The sequence below is a fragment of the Chiroxiphia lanceolata genome, chromosome 3 (assembly GCF_009829145.1).
Source record: "Chiroxiphia lanceolata isolate bChiLan1 chromosome 3, bChiLan1.pri, whole genome shotgun sequence".
In the NCBI taxonomy this organism is placed as follows: Eukaryota; Metazoa; Chordata; class Aves; order Passeriformes; family Pipridae; genus Chiroxiphia; species Chiroxiphia lanceolata.
The window spans coordinates 113525041-113540364 of NC_045639.1; the positions used below are offsets into that span (position 1 = coordinate 113525041).

General features: G+C 43.0%; 1 protein-coding gene across 9 annotated transcripts in view; it reads right to left on the bottom strand.

The window, feature by feature from the left end:
• Window positions 1-15324, bottom strand: part of PKHD1 (PKHD1 ciliary IPT domain containing fibrocystin/polyductin) — a 258573-nt gene that overhangs the window by 224937 nt on the left and 18312 nt on the right. For 7 of the 9 annotated variants that reach the window (XR_004356231.1, XR_004356232.1, XM_032683659.1 and 4 more), the window contains 14 exons: window positions 14856-14957; window positions 13917-14012; window positions 12674-12809; window positions 11726-11840; window positions 10559-10834; window positions 9882-9971; window positions 9176-9269; window positions 8546-8688; window positions 7624-7751; window positions 6385-6554; window positions 5726-5864; window positions 3222-3376; window positions 1430-1614; window positions 354-476 (listed from right to left, as the gene is read on the bottom strand). Coding sequence is in view for 7 of the 9 variants with exons in the window: in XM_032683659.1 (XP_032539550.1) it covers window positions 354-476; window positions 1430-1614; window positions 3222-3376; window positions 5726-5864; window positions 6385-6554; window positions 7624-7751; window positions 8546-8688; window positions 9176-9269; window positions 9882-9971; window positions 10559-10834; window positions 11726-11840; window positions 12674-12809; window positions 13917-14012; window positions 14856-14957 (1952 nt within the window). In the remaining 2 variants the exon portion in view is untranslated. Of the gene's footprint in view, window positions 1-353; window positions 477-1429; window positions 1615-3221; window positions 3377-4656; window positions 4774-5725; window positions 5865-6384; window positions 6555-7623; window positions 7752-8545; window positions 8689-9175; window positions 9270-9881; window positions 9972-10558; window positions 10835-11725; window positions 11841-12673; window positions 12810-13916; window positions 14013-14855; window positions 15264-15324 lie in introns of those variants that run through there. The other 2 variants (XM_032683662.1, XM_032683664.1) reach the window with 2 other exon arrangements.

A 15324-nucleotide genomic window follows, 5' to 3' on the forward strand; every position in this document is an offset into this window, starting at 1 on the left:
CAGAACTGCTGCAGATAAATAGTGGCATTCCCAGTTTGGTGGGCAGCACCACAGGATCCACCAAGGGTGGGAGTCCAGAGATTGTCTTCCCTTAATCACTGCCTCAAAACAAACAAATTGTCTTTCACAATGGTGAAAGATCACCCATGTCACCATTCTCCCCACCTGCAATTGCTCCTGGAGTAAAGTCCTGCTCTACATACCAGGCAGCAGAATATGAGCAGTTTATGGCACAGAACGTCAGATTTCTGAAAGGATTTAGTGGCAGAACAAGGTACCCAGACACCTGTGAGACTCCTGGATCTACACAACCCAGGTGAATAAGTAGGAATTGTGACAGCACATCAACTCACCTGTGTTTTGTTATTGGGGGTAGCAAGTATGTCCCCAAATATGGGTCCAATAAACACACCCCCATCATAAACCACACGAGTAGAAACAGCTGCCTTCAGACCAGTGAGGGTTTTGGCAGAGACCTGGCAAAGAACAAGGAATTTAAGTTTCTCATCCTTTTCTGTCTTGTAATTTTCAGTTAAAATAGAATCTTTATAAGGTGGCAAATAACTCCTAGAAACTTCTTCTCAAGCTTTGTCCATGAATCAAATCTCCAGGTCTAAATCTTCATTGTTCAAGACTTCTCTCTGTTCCCACCTTCGCCTTGCAGACAAAGAGACTGTAAATTGAGGAGCCAGATTTGCAAATAAACTTCTAATACTTAATAATATCATTTGGAATTAAACATGGAAAGAGTTTCTTAAAGATGTACCCGTGCTATAGCTGAATATGTAACTCAAACCTTTTTCACCTTCCAGGTCATGTCTTAAGTATGGGAAGTCATTGATTTGTTGAAAATAATTTGACACTTTTAGAAACTCAATATATAAAGAAATAGTTTTTTTCTTTTGGGAGAGGAAGCAGCTCAGTCTGAGTCCTTATTCAAAAAAGCCCTTTTACTTGAAGCAAAACTAACATGACAAATCTTGGGATGGGAGAGTGTAAACTGAACCTTCACCTGAGACTTATGGGAACCAAACATGAACCCATATAGAATAGTTCTCAGAAAAAGACCTTGGCCAATAAATGATGCCACAAATCTGTGATGAGCTCCAGTCACTGTACTGAAACATTAATGTTTCAGTAATTGATTTCATTTCAGAATAGCAGACCCTTTATCATGCAGAACTGCAACAAAGCCTGGAAATTACACTCTTTCCTCCTTGTTTTGAAGCACAGACTCTGAAGATGCCATTTCTTTCTCTGCAACTGTTTTTTTAATCATCTAATCTGGAATTTGCTCTTCCAAACAGGAAGATTGCCTAAGTTCCCAGAGGTGTCTTCATAAAAACAACCACTGGGTGAGTGAATCATCCAAGGCCAAAGAACATTGAACAGGGTTCAAAGTGGGGGTTAGTAAAAGAAACTACTGTACGCGGAGAACATTGGGCAAGTCCCCAGTTGTTTTTTTCCAAGTCAGAGTCCAGACTTTTTCATAGCACGAGTTCAAGTCCTTGGTCACGATGAAGTCACTGGTGTTGAAGTAGGGAGCTGTGGAGTTGTCTACATTGTCCTGCAAAAGCTTGCGAAGGTGGTGGGAGGAGATTTGCACTGAAACATCTGCAAGAGACATCAGAAAGCAGTGAATACCATCACCCCTGGGAGAGCACACCTGTCTGCTCCTAGAAAAGAAAGGTGTTTAATCTTTAATGCAAGGCTGTTGTGGTTCAAACCTCTGCAACTGCCAAAAAAGCAGCAGAAACTTATTGGACCCTAAATGCCAAAAGATCATAGAATTATAGAGTTGAAACATTGGTTTGGGTTGGAAAGGACCTTAAAGGTCATCTAATCCAACCCCCCTGCAATGAACCCTAGACCAAGTTGCTCAAAACCCCATCCAACCTGGCCTTGAATGTTTCCAGAGACAGGGTATCCACCACCTCTCTGGTAACCTGTGCCAGGGCCTCACCACCCTCATCATAAAAAATTTCTTCTTTATATCTAGTCTGAAGATCTAGAAAACTACAGAAGCCTCTCCAGTTGCGGGCATCAGAAATTTTAGTACTTTTACATAACATGGACACATGAAATTTAATTGTATAAGTAATTTTCCTTCAAAATAGAAAGGTCAGAAACCTTCTATATGAAATGGATGTGGAGTCAGCCTGTCAACTCTACCTCTTAAGAGTCCAATCCTAAATAAATGCAAATGATGTTTTATCTCTTTTGACATAAATCCCCATAGCCATTCAAAGTTGCAGATACAATAAATCTCTCTAAACCAATTAATGAGAAAGAGGGGAAAGAACAAGACCTAGGAACAGAGCAAGAGGCATGGAGTACATTTTTAAAAGATTATGTTCAAAACAGAACAGTGCTGAGACAGTCTTCAGTTAAAACAGGAAAATCTTAAGTAATAACACGAAGGAAAGAGTTATTTCATAAATATTCTAAGGCTGCATTTTCCTCTTTCGTTATTTGACTTTATAACTGAGTCACCAATTCCTCAGTCAAGAACTTTATCATTGGCCTTGCTCAGATTAATCTGCTCCCTTTCATTTTAAACCTCTGATTGTTTAAATCAAACACAAGGAAACCTGGCACATCTAAAGGGTGACTAGTTCAGGCCAAGCACAAAACTTGTACAAAAACTTTTGTGTCATCTGCAAGCCAATTACTGATCCTGAAAATCCTGGAAAAAAAGGAATTACCTGGTAACTTGCACAGCTCTTATCATACATGACCACCAGAAGTACACATGCTGGAGAAATAGCAGCATAATGAAACCTTAGGGTGCAAACTTTGGGATCTGATCCAAAGTTCTTTAACATAAAGGCAGATATTTCATATTGACTGTATGCATTTTGGAAGAAACTCATCTAGGAATATTGTCCTGTCTATAATTTTAAACCCCTGTCTTGAAGGACATCAAAGATCTGGCAAATTTCATGAGGAGTTTAACCTGCCAGTCTGTGCCCTGAGCGTGTCCAAGGTTCAATATTGTCTTTTCATAGAATCACAGAGTGGTTTGGGTTGGAAGGGACTTTAAAGATCATCTTGTTCCAACCCCACTGAGGGACACCTTCCACTATCCCAGGTTGCTCCAATCCCTGTCCAACCTGGCCTTGAACACTTCCACGGTTGGGGCAGCCACAGCTTCTCTGGCAGCTACTTCTTCACTTGGCTTCCTGCTAAGGAAATCCAGGTGTACCTGCATCTTCTCTTACCTGGTATCATTGTGTTGGCCAAGTAGATGTGGAAGGTCCCTCCAAGAGGTGGGGATGACTCCTGCAGTCTCTGGATGGTGAGGCTGACTCTCACATCCTCCGTGGAGACATAGAGGTATCCATACTCCTTAGAGCCCTCTCCAAGCATTGCACCTCTGTGGGACAGAGAGGGTTCACGTGAAGGCATCAGCAGTTGAGACCCCCACTCCTGTCACCCCCGTGTCACCCAACAGCCAAGAGACCCCTATGGGAACAACACTCCTGAAGGGTCTAAGGGGAACGTATCCGGAGCTCAAACAAAATTGGATATTCCCAGCTCATATATACATTATGTAGGCAATGCACAGGACAGAAAATTGTGGAAAGTGACCTTTTTAAATTATGATAGAAGAAATTTATACACCATCAAACACAAGCAAGTCCTACCCCAGCAGTGTTTCTAAAGGACCAGCTCAGTGCAGCTAGGACAGCATCTACAAAATCAAAGCTTTCCTACTTCACCCTGCAATATCCTCGAGTCCATCAAAATCTTAACTCCCCTGAATTACAGTGATATTTCATATTATAGAATCATTAAGGCTGGAAAATACCCCCTAGACCATCTAGTCCAATTGTTAACCCAGCATTGCCAGGCCCAGGAGTAAACCATGTCCCCGAACACCATATCTATGTTAGAGTAATTCAAGTCCACCCAAGGTCCAACTTCTAAAAATTAAAATACTTTCTCCTTCGGCACGAAATTTCTCCTTTTTCAGAGGAGAAGGAGACTCTCTGTGGTACAACGATGCCACCGTGTGGCTCAGTGTCTGGATGACAGCTGGCTTTTGCAGAGCAAATTTTGAGAATACAGACACTGAGCATTTTGTACAGTTGGTACATCAGATTTTAGCTAATATTGCTGCTCCGACAGGAATAGGAGTTGCATTAGAATAAATCACAGCCCATGTTCAGTGAAAAGAAAGACCCAGGTTTGTTTTGAAGATGTCCAAAGACAGTTCACAGCCCACCTGCTTTTAAAGCATGAGCTGATTCCTGTTCTCAGTATTCCTGGCTTCAGCAGTCTCTACTTCTCTGCTTAGTCTGTTATCTTCCCTCAGTGAGATGGAAAATCCCACTAGTGCCAAACACCTTTTTTTTTCCCCTGGTGAGAGGTAATGTGACCAATCCATCTCTTAATCCTCTTTTTATAAGCTGAACAGGTTGAGCTTCTTAAATTTTTTTCTCCATTTTCTGCAGCTCCATAATGATGTGCACAGCATTTTTTTCCAAATTTTTCTAATTTTATTTTAAAAGTGTGGTCATCAGTGTTGTATGCAGCATTCCAATGTCAGTCTTCTTAAATACTCCATATAGGAGTAAAGATTTCCTCTCTTTCTGTTAGTTATACCTCTGGCTACACAAATCAAACATCACAAAAATCCCCCTGTATTCTTACCCTTGCCTTTATTGTTGCTGGTTAATGTCAAAATTCTACGTTTGACACAGGCAATTAAATGCGATTTTAAAGGAGAGATTTTCACATAAGAAATCCTTCTATGATGTGCTACCTAAGCTGACTTCTACAAAACAGCTGGGCCTGAACTGGGGTTTAACTGTTACACCAAACAACTTTTTAGACTTGGTCTTTGCAGCTCTTATATTGGGAAACCTGAGGCATAAACTGGATTGTACCAGTTTTCCTTTGTGCTGACTCTGCCTATATCTCTGAAATCCAACAGGTGAATTCACCAAAGCCTTGGATTTCATCAGGAAATGCAAGAACCTGGCTGCTCTGGGTCCAGACCTAACTATTTTCAGAACTTAGCCACCTCTTAAACAAAAATCCAGCTGTCTTTGGAGCACTTAAAACCAATGACACACTGCTTTGAATTTGCTTGGAAGAAGACAGACCACAAGGTAAGAAACCAAATTAATTGACAGCTGGCTGAGGTTCATCTTTTTCTGAGAAGAGGTTTCCTGTGGATCACTGGGCAAGTCAGTTTGAGCAGAGAAGCTGAGCCAAGGTAACAGCTGGCTCTGCAGAGGACAGGCTGCATAACTCCAGCTTCTCCCTTGCCTGGCTCCATTCCCATCAGGTCCTTGTTGACTCAGCTGGATACAATCCAACTTTACAGGACCTATTTTCTGCCAGTACAGTTCTTTAATGTTTCACTATCTGATCTAGTTTGCCTATAGCTCCAATTCCTCTTTCATTGCTCAGAGGAATAGAAACCATCTCAGTAAACAAGGACATACAAGGTGGGCTTTCATTGCCTGATGTCATTAAAGGTGTTTGGGAGTGTGTCTTTCTGACCTTCATCCACTGTTCCAGAAGGGCTTAGGTCTCCTTCTAGTCCTACACCATACCTTGGTGACCCGTGTACATCTTACACCACAGGTCAGCTGAAACATCTTAAGAACCTCTTTTTCAGAGGCTGAATCCAAATGACAACCAGCTCCAGACATGTTGGGGGAAGTGCTAGAGGTATTTGAGGGTATTGAGATGGTCTACTCACTGTCCCTACCTTGGAGAGAGAAGGGGCAGACTTGGACCACAGCCAGACACCACCCAGGACACATTGTAAGTTGGAGGAGACCCCACCACAGATACTGATTCAATTATCCTCCCACCTGGCTGAGGGGGTTTCGGATCTCTCTGAGAAACTGGAAGAAGATCACAAACATTCATTAGAGCAAGGAGAGCAGCTGTGACTATTCCCAGGTTATTGTCATTTCATAGCTGGGATCACATCTTCTTGAGGTTTTTTTCTTTTGTTTTGTTGAGTTACATTTCATAGAATCACAAAATCATTTAGGCTGGAAAAGCCCCCTAAGATCACTGTCCCATTGTTTCCCCAGCACTGCCAAGCCCACCACTAAACCATGTCCCCAAGTGCCACATCTACACATCTTTTAAATCCCTCCCGGGTGGTGACTCCACCACTGCCCTGGGCAACCTGTGCCATTCGTAAAACACATTTTCAAATAAACCAAGAATATTGATATTTGTCAATTCCTTCTTGACTGCTGTCACAAAAGAAAAAAAAGTTTAATATTATAAGAAAACAAAATTATTTTTGTGCCTGTTGTGAAATCTCTCTTTGAAAAAGCTTCATCCAGCTTTATCATTATGTATTTTAATGGAATATCCCGGGAGGGGGTGAAGAGAAATAGATTCCTTTACCAGTCACAGTTCTGTCAGCAATGATGACTTCATCAAGGTAAAATGACCCAGATGTTTCCTTTTGCAAGTCTATCTGATGCACAAACACAGGGGAATTGGAAGGGAGGTCCTGGACAAGCGTGGAGCGATTCACACACCTCTTCCAGAGGTCAGTGCAGGTAAATGTCCATCTGGAAGACACCAAGGTTGTGGCAATAACTGAATGTGAGGTCATTGTGAAGCTTCCAGGTAACAGCAGGTACTACTGTTGTTACCACTGTTATTTACTCATACAGAAGTCACTTACTGAATACCTTGTGATCACTCTTTACGTGTCTTTGATGAGTTCCCCATAGTGAGAAACAAGGTTTTAAACCACAGAATCACAGAATGGTTTGGGCTGAAAGGAGCCTTAAAGACCACCTCATTCCAACTCTCTGCCATAGGCAGGGATACCTTCCACTAGAACAGGTTGCTCCAAGCCCCATCCAACTTGGCCTTGAACATTTCCAGGAATGGAGCATCCACAGCTTCTTTGTTCCAGTGCCTCACCACCCTCACAGGTCTCTGCTTATGGGTCCTTTTTTGCATCACAAGAGTGGAATGTGGGAATGACTGTCTGCTCTATTTTTGGCAAAATACTATGATAGCATCAGTGACCTTGATGGGGGTCAATCCAGAATTGGCACCCTTGAGAATATCAGACCATTGCTTAGGGCTCCCAGTTCTCTCCATCTAGTTCTTCTGACACTCCTGGGGTTTTTAAGTGTGTCTGCCCCAAACTTTACATCTACTACCAAATGTTTTCTAGCCATGGAATCTGAAGTGAATAAAGAAAATCAATGACTACACCAATTTCCAAAACATTCTGTACCAGTGATCTCATGAGGTTCCTGACAGGGAAAAAAACACAATTCATCTCCCTGTTTCACTGCAGAAAATCCACTGTCTGAGGTTAAAGAAACTGGGAAGCTATTGTCCTCAGAAATTATCTGGTGTGTCTACCACAAACAGAGCAAACTCTTCATCTGTGCATTATTGAGGTGAGATACTGCATGTGACAAGGAACATGGAACTTCACTCAGTAAATCCTCAGAAAGTAGAGTCACATTCCAGGGGTGCCTCTGCAGGTAAGAGCACATGTCAGCTTACCCCTGCTGACAATTTGTTCCTGTACAGATGAGAACTTCCCTCCATTTTCCCACTGCAGCTCCTTACTATGGAAAGTGTAATCTCTGGAAACCACGACTGTCTGGATACCTTTTAGAGTCAGTGTGATTGAAATCCCATAGGCAGGTGAAGTTCTTCACTGAACATGATGAGACATTAGTGTAGGACACAGAGATAAGAAGGATGTTACTCATATGGCCTTTGTGAGCAAAACACACCTGCAAAAATGAGGGAATAAAATTTTCACAAATCAAACCACAGGTAATTTATACATAATTTATATATGTGATGTATGTGTATTCTGTTTCAAATCCAGTTTAACTTTGGGTTGTTCAGCCTGGAGCAGAAAAGACTCCAGGGAGACCTTAGAACCCCTTCCAGTGCCTAAAGAGTCTCCAAGATGAGCTGGAGAGGGACTTCAGACAAGAGTGTGGAGTGACAGGGCAAAAGGGAATGGCTTCAAAATGAAAGAGAATAGATTTAGATTGGATATTAGGAAGAATTTCTTCTCTGTGAAGGTAGTGAGGCTCTGGCACAGGTTGCCCAAAGAAGACATGGGTGTCCCATCCCTGGAAGTGTTCAGGTCCAGGCTATTTGCCTTCCCCCAGGTGGTAAAGAAAGGGCAACAGAGTTGAAACCAAGCCCTCATTTATGTTAAAAGTAGAAGATTAATAGAAAAGTGAGTGATAGTGGGCCTCAGATAACAAGGTTTTTTTCCTTTTGTCAAGAAGTGGTCACTCCTACTTTTCCCATCTTTCCCCAGCACCATCCCACTCTTTCCTTTCCATCATCAGGGGTTGCATCCCCAGGAGCAGAGAGCAGCCAGATGTGTTAAACAATATCAACATCTTGGGAATCTCAAATCACCCACTCTGTCCACCAGCACAGTCCAAAGACACGATTCTTTGTAGATTTGGTGGGATTCTAAGCAGGTCACATGATTTTAAGTTGCTGATTGGGCTCTGAGCATTCAGTCCCCAGTGCAACCTACTCATTAAGAGCAGCCACTTACATGTGTATATTCAGTAAGGTCGTATCTTGGTAGTGTGGATGGGGAGGTTTTCACCAGCTGGCTTGGTCTGTGAACACTGAACCTCCCACAGAAAGGCTCCATTCCACTGACAATGTGTCCTGTGGTGATGATGTTCTTCATATCTGACAGATAAAAGAAACAAGAGGAGAGGGGATGTTTGAAGGTGATTCAGAAGACACCAGGCCAGTCAAGAGATTCATGGAAATACAGAAAGTGGGTATCCAAAAATTGGCAAACAGTCCTACTCTAAGTATTCTCCTGCCAGAATTCAAGAAGGGTTTGGACAACACTCTCAGGCACATGATGTGATTCTTGGGGTTGTCCTGTGCAGGGCTGGGAGTTGGACTCAATGATCCTTGTGGGTTCCTTCCAACTCAGGGCTTCTGTGACTGTGATTGTTATATTGATCACGTTGTTTTTAATGCTAGTTCCATAAACTCCCCGATGAGAATACATACAAATAATGAATAGCTGAGAAATATAAATGTATATACTTATACTCCTTAAAAGTGTAAATTTACTCTCACTCAAAGTTTCAAGTACATTTATTTCATGAAGGAAATCAGCTCTCACAGTAAATACTGCATGATTGACATAAAAGATCACTACCTCCTTTCTCAAAACCATCGTGGAAAAGGATTTTAGCAGAAGCTGGCTCAGTCTCACATCCTACTGAAAGGAGTTCCTCTATTGCTCTTTGCACCTTAAAAAAAAATTAAGAAAGTGAAAAGCAGTCACAGTCCAATGGTTTCTGGATCATGTCGTCAGAGAGCCTCAACATACACGTCATCACTCCATTTTTCATTAACAAGGGACTGGTGGCACAGCAGCTCTGAATGAGCAGGCAGTCAAATATTAAAAGAATAAAAATATAAAATAATAAAAGAATAAAATTCAGCTCAACAGAGTGTAAACTCCCATGTCTGGCATCTTTCAGATGTGAGGTGTCCACAACCTAATGACTATCATGGAGTTATCACCCAGGGTTGTTATAGCACTGACTACATCAAGAGACAATGGGAGATTCTGTCTGAAACCAGAGCCATACTCTACACACCTGACTTTAGAGAAGTCCAAGAGTCTGGTTCAAGGGAATTCCAAGGTATCTGGATGATGTGATATGCTTAGAATAAACCTGGGACTCAAACCCCCCAAAAAATCTCACCGTGAGACATTCTCAGTAACAAAAATCACCCCTACATCATGTAAAATTTATCTCAGCTTCGGGGCCAAACACTTAAATGCTGTCAAGTACCAGATGTCCATTGGTTCCTCCCCAGCAGAGGACCAAATATGTGTGTTTAATGGCACCTACCTGGTGAGCTGTAGCATTTGTGGGGATCATTTTGTGCAGTGTGTTGTTCCAGGAGATACTGAAACACCCTGTACCAGACACCGTCAACATCTGGCAAGAAAAGAAGCAAACAAATAAATGGAAAGAGACACAAACTTCATGAGACACGTTTCAAACCTGGCTTCTTCTACCGAGGAGGATTACATGGCACGTATTTTGCATTTTTAAGCATATGTAAAACAAAAATTCCTTCCAAGAGACACTTCAGCTACTCTGAAACTGTTCTTGTCCTCCATGGTCTCTGCTGACACAAACCTAAATTCTAAATCTAAATTCTTAAATTATCAGGATCACAAGGGGTACATGACCTGTGCAGGCACACTGACAGCCACAAACAGTCCCTAAAGCTCCTGAGCTGCAGCTGTGGGGTTTAGCCACCAGGAAACTCTTCCCTCATTGCTGAGGGTTTACATACACCCACCAACATGTAAAGAAATGTACACCAACGTGTGTAAAAACCCTGAACAATTGCAGTTCATGATGCTCCTCTCATCAGTTGTCTCAGGAGGTTAAAAACAAGCTGGGAACACACTTTCACATCAAGCATCAGCACAGACTTTACAATTAGGATTTGCTGCCATCCAGGTCATTTGGCTCAGGGCTAGTCCAGCTCCCAGGGTCAAGAAAGCAGCACTGACCTGCACTTCTGGAAGATGCAAAGCATGAGCCCGGATTTCATGTCTCTCAATGTAGTAGCTGTCCACCACGTGGGGGTTCAGCCACGTATTATGTATCTGGACTCCAACTCTCATCCCGTTGCTGGGTGTCTTGCCATGATGTAGTGCTTCCAGGTAGTACCTCGAACCAGCAGTCAGCTCAAATTTCTGGGATTTTGGCTGCCAAAGTTCACTCCAATTCTTCACCCAGTTCTCAGACCACTCTGAATTGCCAGCAGGGAGAAAAGCAATTCTCACCTGTGTGCAGAACAACCAAAGCAGTGTCACACAATGGTTTGGGTTGGAAGGGACCAAAAAGATCATCTCATTCCAACCCCCTCCCATGGGCAGGGGCACCTTCTGGTAGACCAGGTTGCTCCAATGTCACTGACTGATTTAATGGCTCCAAACTGAAAGAGAGTAGATTTATACTGGATATTAGGAAGACATTCTTGTCTGTGAGGGTGGTGAGGCCCTGGCACAGGTTGCTCAGAGAAGCTGTGGTTGCCCCATCCCTGGAATTTTTCAAGACCAGGTTGGATGAGTCTCTAGTCTATCAAAAGTTGTCCAGGCCCATGACAGGGAGTTGGAACAAGATAATCTTTAAGGTCCCTTCCAACCCAAATCATTCTAGGTTTCTATGTAATATGCTACCATTATTAAGACCAATAATGCTATAATTTTTTTAATAGATAAAAAGTATTTTATATTTCTTCTAGACCTGTTCAGTTGCTAGGCTCAAGAATAGCCCAGATAAATAGATCACCTTCATTAGAGCATCTTCTCAACTTCCCAAAGGCAAGGATCAGCATTTTCAGAAGGCAATATTTCAACAATCAAAAAGGGAGGTAAATTGAGGAAATCAGAGAGCAAACCTCCAGGTCCATTTGCAGATTGTCAGTGATTGTAATTTGCTGAACTGAAAAAAAAGTCTTCTGGAAAAGACAATCAACAACTCTGGTTGATTGTCTCAAGCATGAGTTTTTTATGAGCTGAACAACTGACAGATCCAATCTAAAACATCAAATATTATCACACAGATTTCACTCTCCAATAGATTCATAAGGGCAAACAAGCCAATTCTATTTTTATGACCTTAATTAAAACCATTTTCATCCTGATCTCATTTTTCTCTGCTCAGAGTAATACCTTATGTTCTGGATCTTGGGACAAACTCAAGTAGAGAGATGCTTGACTGTCTGCCTGAATCCAGAAGGTGTAATTATTGGTCTGAGGAGCCACAAAAAATCCACGAAGCCTGGAACTAAGCAAAAGAAAGAACATCCATAACATAGCAAAAAAACCCCCATCCTCACACCCCACCTTCACGTGTACACCGAGTAACGAGGAAACACCATGAGACCAACAAAAAAACCCCATATGTTTTAAAACTGAAGGAACCTCAAAAAGACTCGATTTCACACTAAATGTAATTTATTCTTTACGAAATTTTCCAAAAAAGATAGAAAAAACAGCTCCGGGAAATTAAGTATGTTTTTGTTGGTGGTCACTATTTTGTGCATTTCTTCTCAAGCAAAGTCTTAACCTTGAACACACAGGAAAAAGCCAAGAACGCACTCAGAATCAACCAAGAAAAACAGAGAAATGGTAAGAAAAAATGAGAATGCGTGCACACTGCGCATTTTTTCAAGGGTTTATCTGAAGAGGCAATGACACCAACACAGTTTAGATATTTCCACAGCTTGGGGCAAATCACTTGATTTCCATTAACTCCACGTGTGCTGCACCTGCCAAAATCAGCTGAGAATCTGTCCCTCCACATCTGGCTGGATGCCCAACCCAAAATAGCCTCAAGTTGGAGCTCCTTCTACCTCCACAGCAATTTCTTTTGTGTAATTTCAGCATATCTGGGCCAGGTAGAGCAGAAATACTGAGGGAAAGCAAAAGGAGGAAAAAATAAAACACTTCACTGCATGTTTTCAGCTTCAAAAGGACCTCAGAGCAAAGGGTTTGCTTTGATTTACAGGAGCTGTGCAGTGAGGCTCTGCTGTAAAGAGCTGTCAGATGTTTTTGCTACACCTAGCACTGCTAAAGATGATTGCCATGGCTTCATGTCTTTTTAAGATCACTGAGTACCTGAAGGACTTCTTTGCCCCAGACAGGAACCTTACTGGGGAGCTGGCATTAGGTACAAACTGCCATCTGTATCCAGGACCTGCTTCTGTCAGATCAGAGGCATCATCCCAGACTTCAAAGAGAAGCCCTCTGTTTCCTAGAAAGTTAAAACAAAAGTACTCTCAGCAGCAGCCAACAGAAATCCCAGAGCACATGCTGGAATCAGTGGTGTAGGAGGTAGGCCACAGAGAAAATTTTAATAATAAATTGGCTCTGTTTGTGGGGTATTTTGCAGTCTAAGGCAGAACACAGATCTCACTTTAGGGAATTTGTTCTACCTTGAAATCCTCCACAAGAAATAACAAAAATCTCCACAGAGCAGAGCATCCAACCAGCTCTCCCATGTCTACTCCTGCAGGAAAAGGTATTGAGATGACCCACAGCTAAAATTAGGTAAATCTCATTTTATGCACAATAATTTTCTACTGCAGTGCTCCACTCAAGCAGCATCCCCAGAAACCTCTGCAGCAGCTCTAGTTCAGCTAAATATTATCCATACTTTTTCCCCCTCATTTTCCACAGCCCTGCTCACCAGTCTGACCTTCCTCCCACCATCACCTGTCTACACGTGGGGGGCTGAGCTCTCCACCCTGCGTTTCCTGGCTACAGAATCATAGAATGGGTTGAGTTGGAAGGGACCAGTAAAGGTTCTTTAGCCCAACCTCTCTGCCATGAGCAGGGATATCTCCAACTAGATCAGGTTGCTCAGTGTTCCATCCAAACTGGCCTTGAATGTTTTCCAGGAATGAGGCCACCACTTCTCTGGGCAACCTGTGCCGGGGCCTCACCACCCTCACTGTAAAAGATATCTTTCTTAGAACTAATTTAAATCGACCCCCTTTTAGTTTAAAACCATCACTCCCTGTCCCATCACTACAGTCCTTACTAAAAGTTTATCCCCATCTTTCTTACAATCCCCCTTTAGGCACTGGAAGGGGCTCTCAGGCCTCCCCAGAGTCTTCTCTTCTCCAGGCTGAACACCCCCAGCTCTCTCATCAGTCTTTCCTCATAGAAGAGATGCTCCAGCCCTTTGCTCATTTTGTAGCCCCTTTCCCTATCAAACCATGAAGAAACTGGTCTAATGTTGAAGCAGACAGTGTTCTGGAAAGCTCTGTTTCTTGATTGCATTCATCACCAAATGATTTTTGTCCTGCATTCCATGTGTGTTTGCTTGTTTGGACCCTCAGTTATTTGAACACCATACCTGGCTGGGGGGTACTAATTCTCCTGTTCTTGCCTACAGCCTCAGTGGTGCATCTGATTTGCTGGGGAGAGACATGCTTGACTTTACAGGGGACACCTGTGAGAAAGAAAAGGAGACAAATGTACTGTGTGAGACTTGGAAACACAGCTGAGCTGCAGCATGACCCCATCTTAGAATCACAGAACTGTTTGGGTGGGAAAGGAACTTTAAAGATTGTATAGTCCAACTCCTGCCATGGGCAGGGACATCTTCAATGAGATGAGGTTCCTCAAAGTCCCATCCAACCTGGCCTCAAACACTTCCAGGGATGGGGCAGCCACAGCTTCTCTGGGTAACCTGTGACAGGGCCTCACCAGCCTCATTGTAAAAAAATTTCTTCCTAATATCCCATCTAACCCTGTCCTCTGGCAGTGGGAAGCCATTTCTCCTTGTCCTGCCACTCCAGGCCTTTGTCTCAAGTCCCTCTCCAGCTCTCTTGGAGCCCCTTTAGGCACTGGAAGGGGTTCCAAGGTCTCCCTGGATCCTTCTCTTCTCCAGGTGAACACCCCCAGCTCTCCCAGCCTGTCTCCAGAGCAGAGGGGCTCCAACCCTCAGAGCATCTTTGTGACCTCCTCTGAACCTGCTCCAAGAGGTCCACATCTTTCCTATGTTAAGGACTCCTGAACTGGATGTGCTATTCTGGGTGGGGTCTCACAAGGCTGAAGGAAGGGACAGAATACCCTACCTCAACTTTGTTTCTGAATGGGATTAACAATTCTCTAGAAGCCTGGGCTGGTACTACCAGCAAGCAGAACAGTTCATACCCACAGTCAGAATAACTGGAGCTTCCTGAAGGTGATTCCTACAATTTCCACACTGTTATCACTAAACATTCCTTGGGTTTTGTGCTCAGGGCCATGATGACTGTACTAAAAAACAAGTATTTCACATTTCTCTCACCTGCAGCAGTGACCTGCACCGGTTCCTCAAAGAAATCCCCCGTGACAGTGAGATCGGTGCCCCCTCCAAGGCTCCCTCCAGCTGGGAACACGGAGGTTATCTCTGCAGTGGAAGGAAAAGGGGAATCTGAAAACAAGCATTGGAAAACTAACCCCAGCCCTATTTCTATGAAAGCCTGCAGTGCACTTGCACTGTTTCCAGCCAGAGCAGCTCCTGTGAATGAAACCAACATCTCACTGATCCTTCCTGGGCATTTGACACCTGCTGGGATTACACCAGGAATGAACAACACGGAGAACTTGGCTGCATGACAGGAGAAACACTGCAGTGCTTGGGCTGTTACTTAGCAGTGATTGCATCTGTCATGCTCAGATTGCAAACTGGTCTATCCTGTGCTATTGAGGAGCTCTGAAGGAAAAAAAAAAAAAAGATGGAATTAAAACTGTTTTAATCCTTTTGACCTCTTCTG